The sequence below is a fragment of the Canis aureus genome, chromosome 7, assembly GCF_053574225.1.
Source record: "Canis aureus isolate CA01 chromosome 7, VMU_Caureus_v.1.0, whole genome shotgun sequence".
NCBI classification, from domain to species: domain Eukaryota; kingdom Metazoa; phylum Chordata; class Mammalia; order Carnivora; family Canidae; genus Canis; species Canis aureus.
The window spans coordinates 58,216,108-58,234,048 of record NC_135617.1 but is presented as its reverse complement, the minus strand read 5'-3'; the positions used below and the strand labels follow the sequence as shown (position 1 = coordinate 58,234,048).

The 17,941-nt window shown below is 41.0% G+C and overlaps 2 protein-coding genes across 3 annotated transcripts in view; both read right to left on the bottom strand.

The window, feature by feature from the left end:
• Positions 1–637: 637 nt before the first annotated feature.
• Positions 638–12,074, bottom strand: ENPP5 (ectonucleotide pyrophosphatase/phosphodiesterase family member 5). Of its 2 annotated transcripts, none has more exons than XM_077903785.1 (4): positions 11,915–12,074; positions 8,486–9,349; positions 6,800–6,976; positions 638–3,019 (listed from the first exon to the last, which is right to left on the bottom strand). In XM_077903785.1, the coding sequence occupies exons 2-4, from the start codon at positions 9,312–9,314 to the stop codon at positions 2,592–2,594; spliced, it is 1,434 nt and encodes a 477-aa protein (XP_077759911.1). In that variant the 5' UTR covers positions 9,315–9,349; positions 11,915–12,074; the 3' UTR covers positions 638–2,591. The 2 variants fall into 2 exon arrangements, with proteins under 2 accessions (XP_077759911.1, XP_077759912.1); XM_077903786.1 differs by having other exon boundaries at positions 8,486–9,238; positions 11,915–12,065.
• A 4,303-nt stretch (positions 12,075–16,377) lies between these two features.
• The window catches only part of LOC144317433 (uncharacterized), a 32,853-nt gene continuing 31,289 nt past the window's right edge, over positions 16,378–17,941 (bottom strand). Inside the window, exon 3 of the mRNA XM_077903790.1 lies at positions 16,378–16,533. Coding sequence (XP_077759916.1) covers positions 16,485–16,533 — 49 coding nt within the window. The 3' untranslated portion in view covers positions 16,378–16,484. The remainder of the gene's footprint in view (positions 16,534–17,941) is intronic.

The window sequence follows — 17,941 nt, the reverse complement described above, 5'->3', positions numbered from 1 at the left end:
AAAACCTAGTATCTTCACGAGACTTTCTAGAGATAATAGATTCTTGTCAGAAACTGAAGTTAATAGGATCCTAGTTTTACCTGAAGAGGTCAAAGAGCATTTTGAAAATAGTTTTAGATTTACATGCCAGGTGGCAAAGGGAGAAGAAATCTCAAAACATTCACTGAAGGCGACAAATCTTATCAATTAATAGATTGTACAAAACAGTTGATGTTGTTCAGCAAAAATGGCAGCGTGAGGTGGGGACTCCATTCTTCAGACCTTTAAAAAATTTTCACCTACCATTAGCAAGATTAGCTAGCCTAAATTTTATTTCTATTTGCTAATTTGCATTCAGTGCATACAAAGTTTGACCATGCAGATATGCAGGTAAAACAACAAAAAAGCTATCAAGGTATGATGAATGACTAGATTTCCCAGCAAAGTTTAAAATTTTACTTTCCTTCAGGTAAACTCTCCTGCTGACATTTTACAGGAGAAGTATGTGTAAATAAAAGAAACCATTCAATAATCCAATATTCAGATCAGAATTTTAATGATTTCATCAATGGTACAGCATTTACTTTCTTCTTACCACTAAAGCAATTCTAAAATGAACTTAATGCAACAATTTTTAAATGTACAGACAGCATGTGAACAACTCTGCTTTTAAACAGACCAATTTCGTCTTTCAGTGATTATATTGGCATCTCAGTCATGCTGCTAAGTTCACAGCTACACAGCAAGCCAACGTGAATGGCTGCCGATTCTAAAATGTCTAATTCAGAGTTCAGACTTCTGGGGGAGTTTGCCATCTACCATCTAATTTCTCAGCTCTTTAATGTCAGTACACGTCCAGGGATCCCTTTCTATTTGATTAAGAGGCTTTGTAATGAAATGAGAATTAAGTGCTAATCTTCTTTATTGCTATTACCATTTTAAAAATAATTCATTCACTTTATTTTAGGAAGTCCTTAAGTTCAACTATATTTTTGAAGGTAAAAATAGTTTTGTTCTTTATATCTGCTTTATCCTATCTCTATAGAATACTTATACCGTTTTACCTACTCATTAGCCCGTGGATGCATTCATATACACAAAATCACAGTATCATCTGTGGGCCATCTCTCTATAAACTGGTTTTGTTTTGTTTCTTCAAAGAAAGCTTTTCTTTCCAGGATTTTCTCTTTTCCTTTAATAAATGACAGGTAAATCCTAGGTCTCCCCAACCTGACTACTTCAAAGATCTGAAGCACAGCTTTGGTGGTTGAAATAAAGGAGACCAAGCAGATGTGTTTGTGAACCTGATTTCACTGAGCAGCCAGTGAGTGGGTATCCAAATATTTCATGAAATGAGGCTAGGATCTCAGCTCCTCTTGTTTCAATCCTGTCCAGATCCTGAACATTTGTTCCCCCTGAGAACTATTTCCCTGGTTTCTGCCATCAAGCACCCTTTAGCACTGCTCTGGGGACAGTATGAACGTACCAGACATTGTCCCACCTAATTTTCTTTCCCTAGCTCTGCACAGCCCTTGCGGATTGAGTGGCCTGTGTTTTACCTAACACAGCTTGTTATCCCTTGCAACTCTGGATCTGGAAACACTCAAGTCTTAGGGATGCTTGTGCTCTTACTACATGTTACCAGAAAGAAAACCAACGTTGATGTACCTAATGTGATTTTTAATGTGATTAAAAGTGATTTAGTTTTCAAAGAAGCAAATAATTACAGAACAAGAACAAAAACTTATTGCTGGGATGGTCTCCAATCTCTTCTGTTCAGAGCAGGCCAGTGCTGGACTACGTGGGAAGGACACAGATATTTCGGGGTCTTCATTATTATAGGATCAGAATGACTCGTCAGAAAATAGCAATAATGAATTTCATGACAGAAATGAAATGTTTAGATGGAATGTATGTTTAGATGGAATCTGTCAGTATTGAATTTTTTTTTTTTTTTTTTTTTTTAGGAAAAATAAAACAAAAACTCATGTCTTTTAAAAAGAAGCACAGAAAGGAATGCCCAGATACATCTGCTTTTGGGAATGCATCTCTCACAATTCAATGGACAAGGGTTGTTGCATTTAATCTCCAACAGTTTTGACTTTCTTTTTGCACTCCTGGTTTAAGGAGAGATATTTCTACATTTTTCAGGAATTATTAGAAAATTCACCCAGTTCAAATAAGTAACAAGTATTCTGGGATGTGGGCAGAGAAAAATTGGTCTTTTTCAACCAAAGTAGAAGATATAATTGTCAGTAAAGTGCATTTCACATAAAGATACCCATTAGAAGAGTAATTTAAAGTGCAATATATATGATATTTTAAATAGTGCAAAGTTGCTAAATATATACATTATATGCGCCATATCCAAATAAAGCAGGATTTTATCTACCCCTAAGAGAGAATAACAGAATCATACTTCCCCATTTTAATCCTTTGTAGGTAAGTATATTTGGTCCATGTGTATGCTTTTGGTGTGTGTGTGTGTGTGTATATGTGTGTGGCTGTGCCTGTATATAACTCCTTAAAGATCTGTGCAAATGTCTAAAACTGGTTTCCTAGAATTTGAAACCTTTAAACACTGAAATAAATACACAATCTCCAAAGTAGCATTAGGCTTGTAATAATGGTTGAGCTATTTCAGCCTGTATATCTGGTAAGGCAGGTATCTGACTGCGAATTAAATGTTTAATGAAGATTATAAAAAATACAATCACCAAAATGCTGCCAAGAGACACCCCTAGGAAATAAGCATATGACTCCTCGTGCTCATCTTCTCCGGGCTTGACACTACTATGGAGGAGTGTAGGATTTGGTGTGTAAGGAGTTGGTCTTGGGGTTGCTGAAGTGAGCAGATCCTGGACATTCCTGAATGATCCATTGTGTGGCATGCCCGTGACATTGAGGAGGTGACAGAGAAGTGGGTACAGATCTGTGGAGTTCATGGCTTCTTTTGTGAAATTCTTTCTGAAGGCAGGACCGTGGGCTAAAAATATTGGATGCATTTCGGCTAACGCATTATCATAACCGTGGTTGCCTACTGGAAAGATAAAATGAATAAATAAGTTAGCCAACCAGATGGCATTAAGATGAAAATAACTGTTGGATCATCCAATTCTGAATTTAAATGCAAAGTTTAACAAAGTCATCTTTATAATTTTTTTTAAAAGATTTTATTTATTTATGTATGATAGTCACAGAGAGAGAAAGAGGCACAGAGACACAGGCAGAGGGAGAAGCAGGCTCCATACAGGGAGCCCGATGCGGGACTCGATCCCGGGTCTCCAGGATCGCACCCTGGGCCAAAGGCAGGCGACAAACTGCTGCGCCACCCAGGGATCCCTAACAAAGTCATCTTTTAAAAGAAAACAATCTTTTATGAGCAATCTTTGTTGTTGTCAACATCACTATTCATTTTAGAAAGTGAAAAGGCAAATTGATCACAAATCTTTCTAACAGCAGAGGAGGAGGGGTAGAGAGTAGTGCTGAACCAAGTCAGGGGAAAATGAAAGTGGGTATTTTGGATTTTGTTTTTTTTTTTATTTTTTTGGTGGCAGGTAAACTAATAATCAGCAAATATTTTAGGTACCTACTTTGTTACAATTATGTTCTTTTTTTAAAAAAGATTTTTATTTATTTATTTATTCATGAGAGACACACAGAGAGAGTCAGAGACACAGGCAGAGGGAGGAGAAGCAGGCTCTCCGCGGGGAGCCTGATGCAAGACTCGATCCCAGGATTCCAGGATCATGATCTGAGCCAAAGGCAGATGCTCAACCACTGAGCCACCCAGGCATCCCATTATGTTCTAATGATAAAGGGATAAAGGTGGTCTGTCAAAAAGACAATAAATTCATAATTACCAATAAAAGGGGAGACACAGTAAAGACGAAAGATCCCATAAAAATCAAACTCCTAGCAACAGCTACAATCCACTATAGAAAGATAAAGGTCAGGACTTTGGGGTAAAATCTTACACTGGTGGTTCAGATCAAAATAAATTTAGCACTTTGTGCTAAAAATAAAGTAAAAGGTTTAGAAGTCTTCTGATTTATCAAGAGATATAATATTGAAGGATGAAAACTCCTGTAAAAAATTGCATTTTATTTTATTATTATTATTATTTTAAAGATTTTATTTATTTATTCATGAGAGAGAGAGACAGGCAAAGGGAGAAGCAGGCTCCATGCAGGCGCCCATTGTGGGATTTGATCCCAGACCCTGGAATCATGCCCTGAGTCAAAGGCAGATGCTCAACCGCTTAGCCACCCAGGCATCCCTATTTTATTATTTTTTAAGTAGGCTCTGTGTCCAGTGTGGAGCCCAGTGTAGGACTCTAACAAATGAACCTGAGATCAAGATCTGAGTTCAAGAGTCAAGTCACTTAACTGACGACTGTACCACCCAGGCACCCTACAGGGAACATATTTTGAGAACCACTGCTTTTGGACATTAGGACTTCATTCTTTTTTGAAAGTCAGATTGAGAAGGAACATACTGGGATCCCTGGGTGGCGCAGTGGTTTAGCGCCTGCCTTTGGCCCAGGGCGCGATCCTGGAGACCCAGGATCGAATCCCACGTCAGTCTCCCGGTGCATGGAGCCTGCTTCTCCCTCTGCCTATGTCTCTGCCTCTCTCTCTCTCTGTGTGACTATCATAAATAAAAAAAAAAAAAAAAAAAAAAAAAAAAGAGAAGGAACATACTGGCCAATACTTAACTATTTGTTGAAGAAATAATTATTTCATATATTTATTTGTTGAATAAATAATTATTACTATTTTTTTGAATAAATAATTATGTTGAATATAACATAAATAGGAGCATTAAGGTTTTCTTTCTTTCTTTTTTTTTTTTTTTTGCATTAAGGTTTTCTATCAAAAACAGGTGTGACCAATCTCTTGTGTAATTGTGGTTCACCAGACCAAAATTTCAAGAGACCCTCTTAGATTTACATTAACTGTAAAGTACAAATCTCCTCAGAGATAGCAGTCCTTTTTTGAGCAACCCCTCTAACATAAGAGCTATCCGGACGATACAAGAGAATCTGAACATATGAAGGCAGCGATTATTCTCATGGCCAAAGAAATTATCTTTGAAAGAAATTACTTTTAAAGGCTTTCATAAAACAACTCCCCTGGTGTGAGTAAATATTGGCTGACAGATCATTATCTGTATGTAAAACTGGTTTTAAGAACCAGAAACCATGCTGGTATACATCTGCCACTATGACTCCTGTATGTACTACAAATGCCATGGTCAGGCAATTGGTTTTCTTTTGGTCAACAAATATGATAGGAACCCAATTCTACCTGAAGGGACATTTCTGCACATCTCTTACATAGATCAAGGGTCAAGGACAAAAAAAGCATTCCTAAGTAGTTTTGGTACAATGTGGTTCCTTCACTATCCAAGTAACAGAGGAGAAACAACTTCCAGCTGAACTGATCAGTAGTCATATCAATATCTATGTCAACCAGAAAAGCAGAATCCATGTAAGGTGGTCCAACAGAGGGAATTTCATATGGGGACTGGTTATAAAAGTGCTAAGGGATGAGAAGCACCATGGGATGGCAAGGTTACCCAGTGATTAGGAACAATGGGAACCTCGTATGGCCCCTTGGCCCCCTACAGCTGGATGGACAGAAGGGAAGACGTGGTGTTACCAGAGCCCCAAAACCAGGGCTTCCCAGTAGGAGCTGAGACTGTAGAGAGAGAACGTCCAGAGGGAGCTGGGATCGCAGAGGAAATGAAGTCACCATTAAAGACACAGCCTAAGATAGAGAATGAGTGGGACAAATCTCCTGGCTTCTTCCAAACTCCTGCAAGTCTCTTCTATTGGCCAAACCTAACTAGAAACCAGCTCACAAAGGAGCCTAGGAAATTTAGTCTGTGGAAGTCAGTCCATGGGAATGCAGAGCAGAACAGGGAATGGGTGGGGAGTTGAAGAGCAAGTATACACGTGATGAGCCCATTAAAGATGAGGAAAACCCTGTGGATGGCTTTTCCATTTGACTAACTTGTTAGAAGCTACATAAGAGGTAATTATACATTTAAGGATAGCAGATAGCTCCTTATTTTTTTTTTAAGATTTTATTTATTTATTCGAGAGAGAGAGAGAGAGAAGCAGAGACACAGGCAGAGTGAGAAGCAGGCTCCATGCAGGAAGCCTGACGTGGGACTCGATCCCGGGCCTCCAGGATCACGTCCTGGGCTGAAGGCAGGCGCTTAACCACTGAGCCACCCAGGGATCCCAGAAAGCTCCTTATGTTGCATGTCTGAATTTCAAATGGGATTTCCATTATATTTATAATGAATTTGGTGGCAATGTCTTCAAAATTATGTCACTAGGCATTAAAAAAATACATTTTGATATATGATCATCTAAGCCATGTGTAGTTCTCTTTGGAAATATTTCCAAGGTATAAAACAAAGTCGGCCTATATTTGGTAGAGCCAGAAGGGCAGAAGAACCTAGAAAGCTAGCAATTTTAAATAAAAATAGAGATTAAGTTAATATGAAATCAGAACATAAAACAGATGCAGAAAATCATTCAATTTACAAATTTCCAATTATGTTTTTCTCAGGAGCATGATGGCTGTTAATTAGCAGTATATGTATACTTTGCATATCTTTGGTCTGATAACTTCCAGAAAAATAAAGGTTTAGGGGCTAACCTCTTTTTAAAGTCCCAAGGATCCCTGATTTGCTATTAATGTAGGTCACCAGTTAGTTGATTAGTCACTACACTGCTGTATTACCCACAGCCTCCACTCTAACAAACAATGACGCAGAATGGGAAGAAACAGTGTAACGTACTCACACAGAAAATTATCTGTCTTATTCTGTAAAATATACCACCCTTTGTCAGCCACTGCTAGGATGGGTTGAATTCGATGGTTGTACTTGTAATGCCATCTTTCTGGAATCTCTTCTTTTTTGTAAACAGTAAGATTAGGATGAGCACGAGCTAGTGCTTCATAGACTTCATCAAATTTACCTAAAAGAGGAGCGATATGGAGATATGCTCAGAACAAGGCACTCACTGTTGACAATCAAAAAACCATCCTGGCAAAAGAGGCCAATGAATATTTCTTCCTTCCTGACACCCCACTGAGGTAAGGCACCAGGGGGCAAGCATAGGGAAATATAGCCAGATACTTGAAAACTTACCCCGCGCCCCCCAGGAAAGAATCTTGAGGGGGAAACAGAAATGATTAATCCTCTGCTGCAAGTAAATTCACTTTACAGAATTGAGCGGACATTATATGGAACTAGAAATCTCTATTCTAAAGACTTAACTACATACACTTCAACACACACACACACACACACACACACATGCACGCACACATGCACACACCCCAATTGGTGGCACTAAGTAAGACGTCTCCCCAAAGGAAAACGAAGAGCTAAGTTCTGACAGTTGTGAGTGCAGAGAGAGAATCTCTGGAGGGTGACGCAGCCCTTGAGAGAGGACATCCTGGTGATGGAATGCAGCTTGTAAAACGGAAAGTTTTTCTAAAGCCCTGGAGGTGTGGCAAAAGTACTCCCTGTAATTTCAAATGCAGTGAACCTGGGCACTGTCTTTAATCCTTTTCTTGTTTTTCAAATCCATTTGTTGGGACTTCCTCCCTGCCTCCCAACCCCCAACACGGGACATATTCCAATTTTATAAGGAAAAGTTAATGTGATTTTCTCAAACAACAAAAAACTTGTTATTTTATACTGAATTTGTTCAAAAGTTTGTGTTCAGGTGCACAGTTTCATATGATCTTCTTAATTCCCTTGTGAGGGATATAAGGTTCTTTTGTGAGGTATTCAGCTTTTCAAAATCTGTTCTCTCATTTGATATCCAAATTAACAGTAAACACTGATAAAATAGAAGTCAGAAGTCTGAGTATTGCTCTGTGCTTCCTTTGTGATCTGGGGAGGTTAAACCTGAGCTTGCTCACCTGTCTTTAAAACAGAAGTAACACTTAGGTGACCAGGTTGTTATGAGGCTTTGAGGAAAGGTTTGTAAGAAGTTCAACATATTATTACTTCCTCTATTTATAGACAAGAAAAATAAATCTTCAGATTGATCAATGCTTTCTCCTTCCTATACTGCTTAATAGGGATTAAGCAGGTCCTACAAAAGGAACCACAGAAGGCTAAATTTCAGGTTTCCATAAAATCACTGGAATTGCATGCAAATTCTGTATTTTTCTTTCCATCTCAATTTTTCTAGAAAGGAGGCTGTAGCTTTCATCATATTTGGTGGTTCCAAAATGGTTAAATCCATCTGCCATAGATATAGAAAGAGCATCAATTTCAATATTCTTGGGAAAAGTGAAAAATTATATGCTGAGAAATGAGATTTTCTCTTTTCAAAGTCTAAGGATTAAACCCTAGAATATTACCATGACACAGGCAAGCATACTCTGAAGGCACAGAAGCAAAAACTCCCACTGAATTGTGTTGGGCACACCCGGCCCCAGCCCCAAACCAACACTCAGTTCAGACTTACCTTCTTTTGGCAAGATGGCTGCTACTGGAGATTGGTCAATCAGGATATAGTGGTCTTTATCCACATACTGATCAAGTTCTATTATCCTTTCCTCAGAACACTGGGTCATTCCATGATCACTTGTGATGATTAGGTTCAGGATGTTCCACAGCTTTTCCTTTTTCAGCATTTGTATGAGATATCCCAACTTGTTGTCAATATCCGAAATGACAGGCCCCATGAGTGGACTCTCAGGTCCCAAATGGTGGCCCATATCATCGGGATCTTCCCAGTAAAGAAGACCGAGATTTATGGGCTCTTTGGACGTAAACCATTCAATAATCTTGGCAACTCTATCTTCAAATGAAACAGACTCATTGTAAGGCATATAGTGCGTAGGAAAGCTATTATGTATTTTTACATCTGCTCCAGGCCACATGGCTGCACCACTAGAATGTCCTGCCCTCTGATTTGTGATCCATATTGGCGTTGCTTCTTCCCAAAACTCAGAATCATAAATAGTCATGTTATCCAAGGAGAAAGATTTATTCAAAATAGGGTCAAACATGTCATTTGCAACAATCCCATGATTCTCTGCAAAGAGGCCAGTTACCAAAGTATAATGGTTAGGGTAGGTCTTTGTAATAAAAATATTAGTGACTTGCTTCACATGAACACCATACTTCATAACATAATGAAAATGGGGTGTTGGAACTCTGTATAAATAATCCCAACGGAATCCATCAAATGAAACCAGTAGAACCTTTTGCTGGTCTGGTTGGAGAGAAAATGTAATCGAGAGTATTAATGCAGCAAGTATGAAGGATACCCAGAGGAGTTTTGAAGTCATTTTCAAAGTATTTGATCAGCTCAGTGTAAGATAATCTGTATAAAAAACATGTAGAAATTATTGACAATTTTGTGTGTGCATCTTACACAAAACTGACAGTGATTGTACAGTAATCCCAGTTATATCATAAATCATAGCCTGGAAGAATTATGTTGCTCCATCTTAAACAAGAGACCCGGGGCTACTTGCACAATAAAGCTAAACAGTTTTGTTGCATTTTAGAAACTGTTACTCTCCAAGAATTTATCAAAACATTTCTCAAAGTAATTATTTAACCCCTCAAATATCACTTTAAAATATGATATAATTTACTTTTAAGAAAAACAAAAACTTTTCAGAAACTTTTGCAGGAAACTCAGACTTCTGACTTCTCTCAATAAAGTTGATATAGTCAAGTTAGTATCTATGAATGTTTTGTCATTATGATTAGACCAACTACAGGAATCTAGAAACAAGGAATACCATTAGCTAATCCAATAATAATGCTTTAAAAAAACCCATATACACCTCTATTTTTCTTTTTTTTTAAAGATTTTATTTATTTATTCATGACAGACAGAGAGAGACAGGCAGAGGGAGAAGCAGGCTCCATGCAGTGAGCCTGATGTGGGACTCGATCCCAGGTCTCCAGGATCACGCCTTGGGGTGAAGGCAGGTGCTCAACCGCTGAGCCACCCAGGGATCCCCATACACCTCTATTTTTCAAAGCCAAGGCTTATATTTGGTTCATCACAGTTAGGGATGTTATTCAAGAAAAGAGAAAACAGATGAACTTCGTTTTCTGAAGTGACATAAAATTTGACACTCAAATATAAATGTGAAATGTACTCTACATTCACTTATTTCATAATTCAAGCACAGCCTTCCTAAGCTAAGACAAGTTTCTGTATAAACAGCAACATAATCCTGAAATTTGGTGTTGGCTTTCTTTCTGAAAAATGAAATTTGTCCATATTTAATCTTAGTGATATGTGTGGGAAAAGCACCTGCCAGGATTAAACACTTCTTTTCGATCAAGGCTGTTGGTTGGTTGGTTGGTTGGTTGGTTGTTTTTTTTAAAATCTGCACATACTTTTTTTTTTTTTTTTTGCACATACTTTTAAAAAGCTTTTATTCTATTCAAGAAAGCTAACAAAAGGCAATATGGATAAACAACATATATGTAAATTTTGTGAGCTCTCACTGGGCTTGCAAATCAAGCAAGGATTTTTGGTTCTCTCTTTTTCTTGTCCATTCTTGCATGCAGGTATTTATAAGCCCACCAAAACTTGGATCTAGCCACACTTCTGTGCCAAGAAATCTCCTGAATTCAGCTTTTGACACCTTTCTATTTTGAATATGCTGAAGATATATTTCAAACCTCAAAACCAGATACTTGCTCTATTATAGGTACAGGTAAGTAAAAACTGCTTGGCGTGCTTGCTTGGCTTTCAGATGCAGTAATTTTTAACTATGATTTCACCATACCTAGAACGTTACTTAAACTGAAATTGGGTTAGGTACTGGCCTCCAGAGAATGGTTCAAAAATCAAATTCAAAAACTATTTCTCGGGGATCCCTGGGTGGCTCAGCGGTTAAGCGCATGCCTTCGGCCCAGGGCGTGATCCTGGACACTGGGGATCGAGTCCCATGTCAGGCTTCCTGCGTGGAGCCTGCTTCTCCCTCTGCCTGTGTCTCTGCCTCTGTCTCTCTCTGTGTCTCTCATGAATAAGTCTTTAAAAAAAAAAAAAACCAAAACTATTTCTCAAGCCGCAATAACGTTTCCAATTCTGGAAGGAACATTTAAAAATCAGTTCCTATAAGGAACTCCAGCTATATTTACTAACATCTGGCTGAGGATGCTAACAGCATGTTTCCCCTTTACCCCCCCTCTCCTTCACCTTCCTAACACAAGGAAAGCTGCTATGAAACGACTATCATTTAAGGCAATAAATAAATAAATAAATAAATAAATAAATAAATAAATAAATGCAACTACACGAAACACCTGATTGGCCTCTAAGTAAATCAATTTAGCAACTGTGGTAAGTTAGGAAGGAACTGCTTTCCCGGACAAAAGAAAAGAAACGTAAGCTAGGTGTGCTGTCTACAGCTTTGGAATGTTTGGTTAAGAAGAATCAGCATTAAAAAAAAAAAAAAAAAAAGAAGAAGAAGAAGAGGAAGAGGAAGCATCAGCATTATCACAGCGATGACAGGAAGCAACCAACCGCGAGGTGGGGGTGGGGATGGAGGAAAGATCCGCTCCCGCTGTTCCCCAGGCACAAAGCGCTGCACAGCGCGGAGGCACCCCCCGGTCCCGCCCAGACCCAGCCCAGACCCCCGCGCTGCCTGCCGGCTTCCCCGCCCCTCCGCCCCGGCCGCCTCGGGAACCGGGAGGGGCGCCAAGGAGCAGTCGGGCGCCCCGAGGCCCAGACGTCGAGGTCGAAGGGGCTTGGGGCCCACGTCCCGTCGCCATCCGCGCCCGGCCCCTGGGAAGGGTCCGCGGGTCGCAGCCCTCCCGCCCGCCGCCGCCGGCAGGTGCCCGCACCCAGTGCGCGGCGCGCGTGTGCCAAGGGTCCGATGGGTCCCCGGGAGGCAAGCACCCGCGCCCCGGCTCTTACCCTCGCAGCGATCCGGACGGCCCGCAGGGGCTTCGGACCACAGGTCGGAGAGTCGGGAGGGGGCAGCCGGGGAGGCGGCGGAGGCGCGGGCGGCTCACCTGCACGGGGCCCGGGCGCCGAGCACCTGACCGGCACCGCCCCCGGCCGCAGGGCCCGCCTCTGGCCGCCTATGGGCCGGGCGGGGCCTGCCGAACCCGAGCCCGGCTCCAGGAGTCGCCGCAGCGCCTGCCAGTCAGGGGCCGGCGGGGGGCGGGGGGCGGGAGGGCGCAGGGGCCCGTCGGTGGGAGCAGAGGGTCGCGGGTGACCCCGGGGCGCCGAGGTCCCCGCTCTGCGGGCTCACGCTCCCCCCTGCCGTGTGGCCTTTCCTGGCCAGGCGGTTGCGTTGCAGTCGGTGATGCAGAAACATTATAAAGCGCTACCCCCCGTGGTTTGGCAACACTCCCCTGTTTTGAGTCAAAGTATTTTTATTTTCTTATCTGATTTCTCAAGGTTTTGTTTTTGTTATTCTGTTGTGGGTTTTTTTGTTTGTTTGTTTGTTTTTTGGGTTTTTTTGGATCAAACATCGGTGACTCCATACCCCGGGCTTTGCTCTGAGGGACGCTTGAGCGCCCCCCCAGAAAGTCGATGGGACAATGACATTTTAACTCTTTTATTGGTTGGCGTGACCTGCTTTATCTCAGAAAAATCTGATTCGGAAGGGTTCCGCAGCCCCGATGTTGCAGGTTCTGCAGCACAAGCCCCCGGTTGTTGCAGCATGAGGTCTCTGTGGCACCTGAAACTGCTCCAAGTCAACCAAGCCAGGTTCAGCGTTAGGTTACTTTGCACAGGGCCAGAGGCTGGCCAGCTACTCTGATGGTTTCACCTAGACTACAGACTGCTTCCAGTCGTTTCCACATGTGCAATCCGACCACCAACATCAGGTCTCATTTCTCTCTCAGGAGGGCATGTTTGTCAATTTGATCGCAACTACATTTACCATAGATTGTAACAGTGACCTTGAGCTCCTCTGGAGAGATTTGTCCATCTACAGCGTCCCCTGACCTAATTTTGACCACCCTCAATGGAAAACAATATGTGCTTGGTTTAGTTCACAATTTAAGTGTCAACGTTTGATTAGCCCATAAAACAAAGCAAAACCAGTGGCTTTGACTCCTCCCTGGAGCTCCTGTTCCCTAGCTCCCTGTCTAGTGTACTGGAACTGTAATTTGAATAGACATTCTTGCTGATATTTAAACAAGGCAAACATTTTGGTCATCATTTTTTTTCCCTCTCTCTCAAGTTCTTGTGGAAGGACAGCCCCTACCCCAATCTCTCCCTTCTGATTGCATTGTACCACCCCAAAGGGCATCTGGGCACTCTTCCATGACCTTTTATTTGTGGTACTTGAGTTTATGGTTTCCCACACATGTGGGGTAGGGATGAGAGAGGCTGGTTTCTGTGTTTAGCCAGACCCAGTGATAGTAAAGTTGTACAGTTTGTTCTAAGTTCCTTAAGCTCTGTCCTTTGAAATTGCCAAAGCCTGGAACGGGGTAGTCCAATATTATAAGTCCTTGTCCCCCCAAATAGGCCAACCCTGTGTTCTCCCAGACAATCAAAGAACAGTGCATGCTGACTAGCAAGCAGGTGGAGTGAAAACAAGACTTATGCGGGTCACTGAGCAATTTTGGACTCTGTTCAGGTGATGACCCCGGGACTTACTCTGCAAACATTTTTATAGAATGCATGATTGTGTTTACCAGCTACCCCAGTGAAGTAGGTACGGTATAGCAGTGAACCATAGCACACAGTGTGGAAAATGACTCCGGAGGGGCTCGGTGAGTGCTAGAGACTCTTCCCAGATCTCCATATAATGACATGTAGGTTTTGACTGATAAGCTTGTTGTATATCTCATGTCACTAATGGAGAAAAAAATCAAGCTCTAATAGTACAGATAAAGGAATGATTGTAAAAACATGGAATTCCTGCTTAAACATCTGTACCAGGTCTTGTGCCCTATTGCCTCAACTTCTGTCCTGTTGTACGAACTACTCAGCAAATCAAGGTAGCGTAAGCCACAACCTGTTATTGACTGATTATTCCTTTATTTTATGTAATTGAATCAATATAATCATTATTGTGCTAGTAATATATTTCTGAGTAATGGGAGTACCAGAAAAAGCAACCTCTTTCATGAGGTTTGGAGTGGGGATGGGGTCCCTCTGCCTACCTAAGGAAGTCTAATAGGGGTTTGAGGGCTGGATTCTTTTCTCTGTCTTTTTTTTTTTTTTTTTTTTACAGATTTTATTTATTTATTCATGATAGACACACACAGAGAGAGGCAGAGACACAGGCAGAGGGAGAAGCAGGCTCCATGCAGGCAGCCTGATGCAGGACTTGATCCCAGGACCCCAGAATCACACCCTGAGCCAAAGGCAGATGCTCAACCGCTGAGCCACCCAGGCGTCCTGAGGGATGGATTATTTTCTTCCTCAGGAGCTAGAAGAGGCTTGTGCTAAAACTGAAATATGATGTGTACTTTATGAAATAGCCAAGACCGGCTCTGCCAGTTTTGTTTTCAAAACTAGTCTCTATCCCGTGGCAGGGGAAATGAACAAGTTACTTTACAATTATTAAAAAAAAAACCTGTTAGGTTGCAATACATTATATACCACAAACTACCAAACTGAAGGAAAATCTATCTCATGATCATGTTCTATAACATGTTATAGAACATGTTATAGTTCATGTTATAGAACAGTCTGCAAAATGTGGGTCTCACATACTCAATAGCCATAGATTGGGAACCACTGGGACTCTGGTTCCAGACTGACCTTGATTCTGGATTAAAAAAAAAAAAAAAAGTAGGTCTTCACTAATTTGGACTTACTAACTGAAGTTCGCCTGATGAGTGAAAAGTTGAATTGTAGATTATTCAAGACTAAGCCCAAGACTTAGTCCAAGTCCAAGCTATTAGTAATTTAGGCTGCTAATGATATATTTGTACTTTTTTTCACACAAGCATTATATTTTTATCCTCAGAAAGCTTTATGTAAGCTAAATATAACCTTATAAAGTTCTTTGCATTCTTGTATTTTGTAAATTGTATCCATAGAGTATCATTTTCATGGGGCTACTGTAACAAGCTATGATAAACTAGGTGGCTGACAACAGAACTTTTATTCTCCCATAGTTTTGGAGACTAGAAGTCTGACATCAAGGTGTTAGCAAGGCTACAGTTCCTCCAGAGGCTCTAAGAATCCTCCTTTGTCTCTTCCAGCTGCTGGTGGCTTCTGGTGTTCATTGGCTTGTGGAATCTAGCTCCATTCGCTGCCTCCAGGGCCAGGTGGTGGTCTCCTCTGTGTGTCTGTCTTCTTACGGCCTCATATAGCGACACCAGCCATTGAAATCAAGGCCCACTTCCATCCAGGAGGACCTCGTCTAAATATATCTAATTGCATCTGCCAAGATCCTATTTACAGACAAGCTCAGATTCTGAGGTTCCAAGAGAATGCAAATTTGGAGGAGACATGTCAACCCAGTATGTGTAGATAGCAGAATGTTTAATTTCATTGTTTTTCAGAATGTTTCATTTTATAGCTCAGCCTCAATCAAAGTTCATGAATAATTATTAAAATGGCTCAGATCAAAGAAACCGACAGCATCCAGTGCTGCCCAGGATGCAGAGGAACTGCAACTACCATACGTTGCTGATGGGGTGACGTAGCCACTTTCAAAAATAGTTTGGAAGTTTCTTATAAAGTTAAATATTCAGGTGTCACGTAAGCCAGGAATCCTACTCATGGGTATCTAGACAAGAGAAATAGAGTAGATGACCTCTCAAAACTTATAAGGAAATTTTAGAAGCAGCTTTATTCATATTCATTAAAAACTAGAAACACCCGAAATTTTCCTCACCTGTGACTGGGCAGAGGGACACCTGTTTGGTATCTGGTTTGAGGCTTATTATGAACAACACATTCTCAATACAAAACTGCACATGTATTTGTGGTGCATGGGGTGAACACACGTAGTCACAGCCACGCCTTCCGTTCTTCATGAAGAATATTGCCCGAGAAAGCCTCAAAGCACTTTGAGTGTAACCTCACTGTTTACTTGGAAAAGCACTGGCTTATCATGGGTATTATAATCCTGCCAATTTATTGTGAGTGTGGGAGGGCCTAAAATATATTGTCCTACTCCCAGATCAAAAAAGACATCTCTTTCTACTCTATATATAATTATATTTAAAATGTAAATGTAGACATCCTTTGCAACTTGAGGGTACATGAGGGTCTTTGATAAGTATTACACATTACTAAGAGACAAAGCAGGCAACAATTGCTCCATAGTTTTATGGCTTTTCTTGGAGTGCAGGGTGGGGAAAGTCGAGGGAGCCTTCACCCTGCCCCTTTCCTGCATGGCTCCAATGCCATGATGAGAAATTCATCTCTTTGCCTTATGGCTCTTTTTCCCAGGAACCGTGTTAGATCCACCTCTCTTAGCCATTTACTTACACATCTATGTAACTAAGTCTCTCTGAATCACTCAAAGTAGCATGCTTTGCTGGAGAGGAAGTCCAAGAGGAATGGATTAGTAGGTTGGGCGTTCTCTTTTGAGAGATGAGTAAATAGTCCAGCACCTAGAGAAAGGTGAAAAGAGAAAAAGAAAGTAAGGAGTACCAACCCAAAGCTGACACCTCTTATAACTTGCTTTAGGCAAGCTCTGCTCTTTGACCATCATAAAGCAGCAGACCACTGAAAGAAAGTATAAAGTCACAGGTGACAAAAAGGACACTTGGCTTATGGAGATGCTTCAAGTTTTTCCTTCACTTTTTGGAATAGCCTTTGGTCTAGAAAATTCATAGTAAATGTTGGTTCATCAGAAAACTCAGCATCTCATGAATTTCCTCATATAAAATCCTTGAGAGCTTTGCTATTCTTCGAGTCACTTTCATCGTTTTTCATTTACACCTGTTGTCATCTGTTGTCTGATTTCACAAAAGACTCCATCCCCACCTCACGGAGGTATGAGCCATCTGCTGGCCTACTTCCTTCTTTGCTCTCTACTGGGGACCCTGCTACATAGAAGGATCCTTCCAGTGTGAATGGATTTTTGCTGATTTACTCGTCTATTCTGGCTTAGAACGAAAGACGTATGCATGTCTGGGTTCACTGGTCAGAGTGAGCTCTGGTGCTCACAGTAATGGGGCACAGTAAACTTGCTGACCCATCTATACAGAGATTTAAACTATTATTTTCTAAATAGCAGCTTTATTGAGCTATAATCCACATAACATAAAATTCACCCACTTAAAGTATAAAATTCAGCGTTAACCGCCATTTAAGGTCTCGTTGACTTGCTTTAACCAAGTGGTGTAACTAAGAATGATCATTCTGTGGAACTAACCAAATATTCCTTCACAGGACATGAATAGGATAATGAGACTCCTTTACCTTTGTATAGTGGTTGATAGTTTTTGATGTATGTTTTGAACACCTTTGCCAGCATTGAGTTTGCTTCTCACGGCCATTCTCCATTTCAGTGGGAATGAGTGACTTAACCAAAGCTACATATTTAAACATTTTAATATAGGGAAAAATATAGTAATTTCTATAGGAGAGGAATAAACAGAAGTGATACAGAAATACATAGGACTGAGAAATTAGCTGTGACTGGAGAAGACATTGGGACTTCATAGCAGTAGTGGACATGAAGAGGCTAGTATTCAAGCAATGTCCTGAACGGCAGGATTTCAATGGAAGAGTTGGAACAGAGAAGACTGCAAGCAAAATCATGAGGTGAGAAAGTCCAAGGTATATTCAGGGGTAGTGAATAGAGACCTCCTTACTAAAAGGCTTTGGAAACTGAATTAGCAGTTTGGAGTTGCCCTTGTGGACAGTAGGGGCAGTCTGAAGTTTTCTGTGGAAGGGCACATTGTGACCAAAGCAGTGAAAATCATTTTTGTATCACTAGTGGTGCTAGGTGGCACAGTGGCCTGGCACACTGACATTTAACTAATGTCAATGTTTAATTGACATTGAAATGAA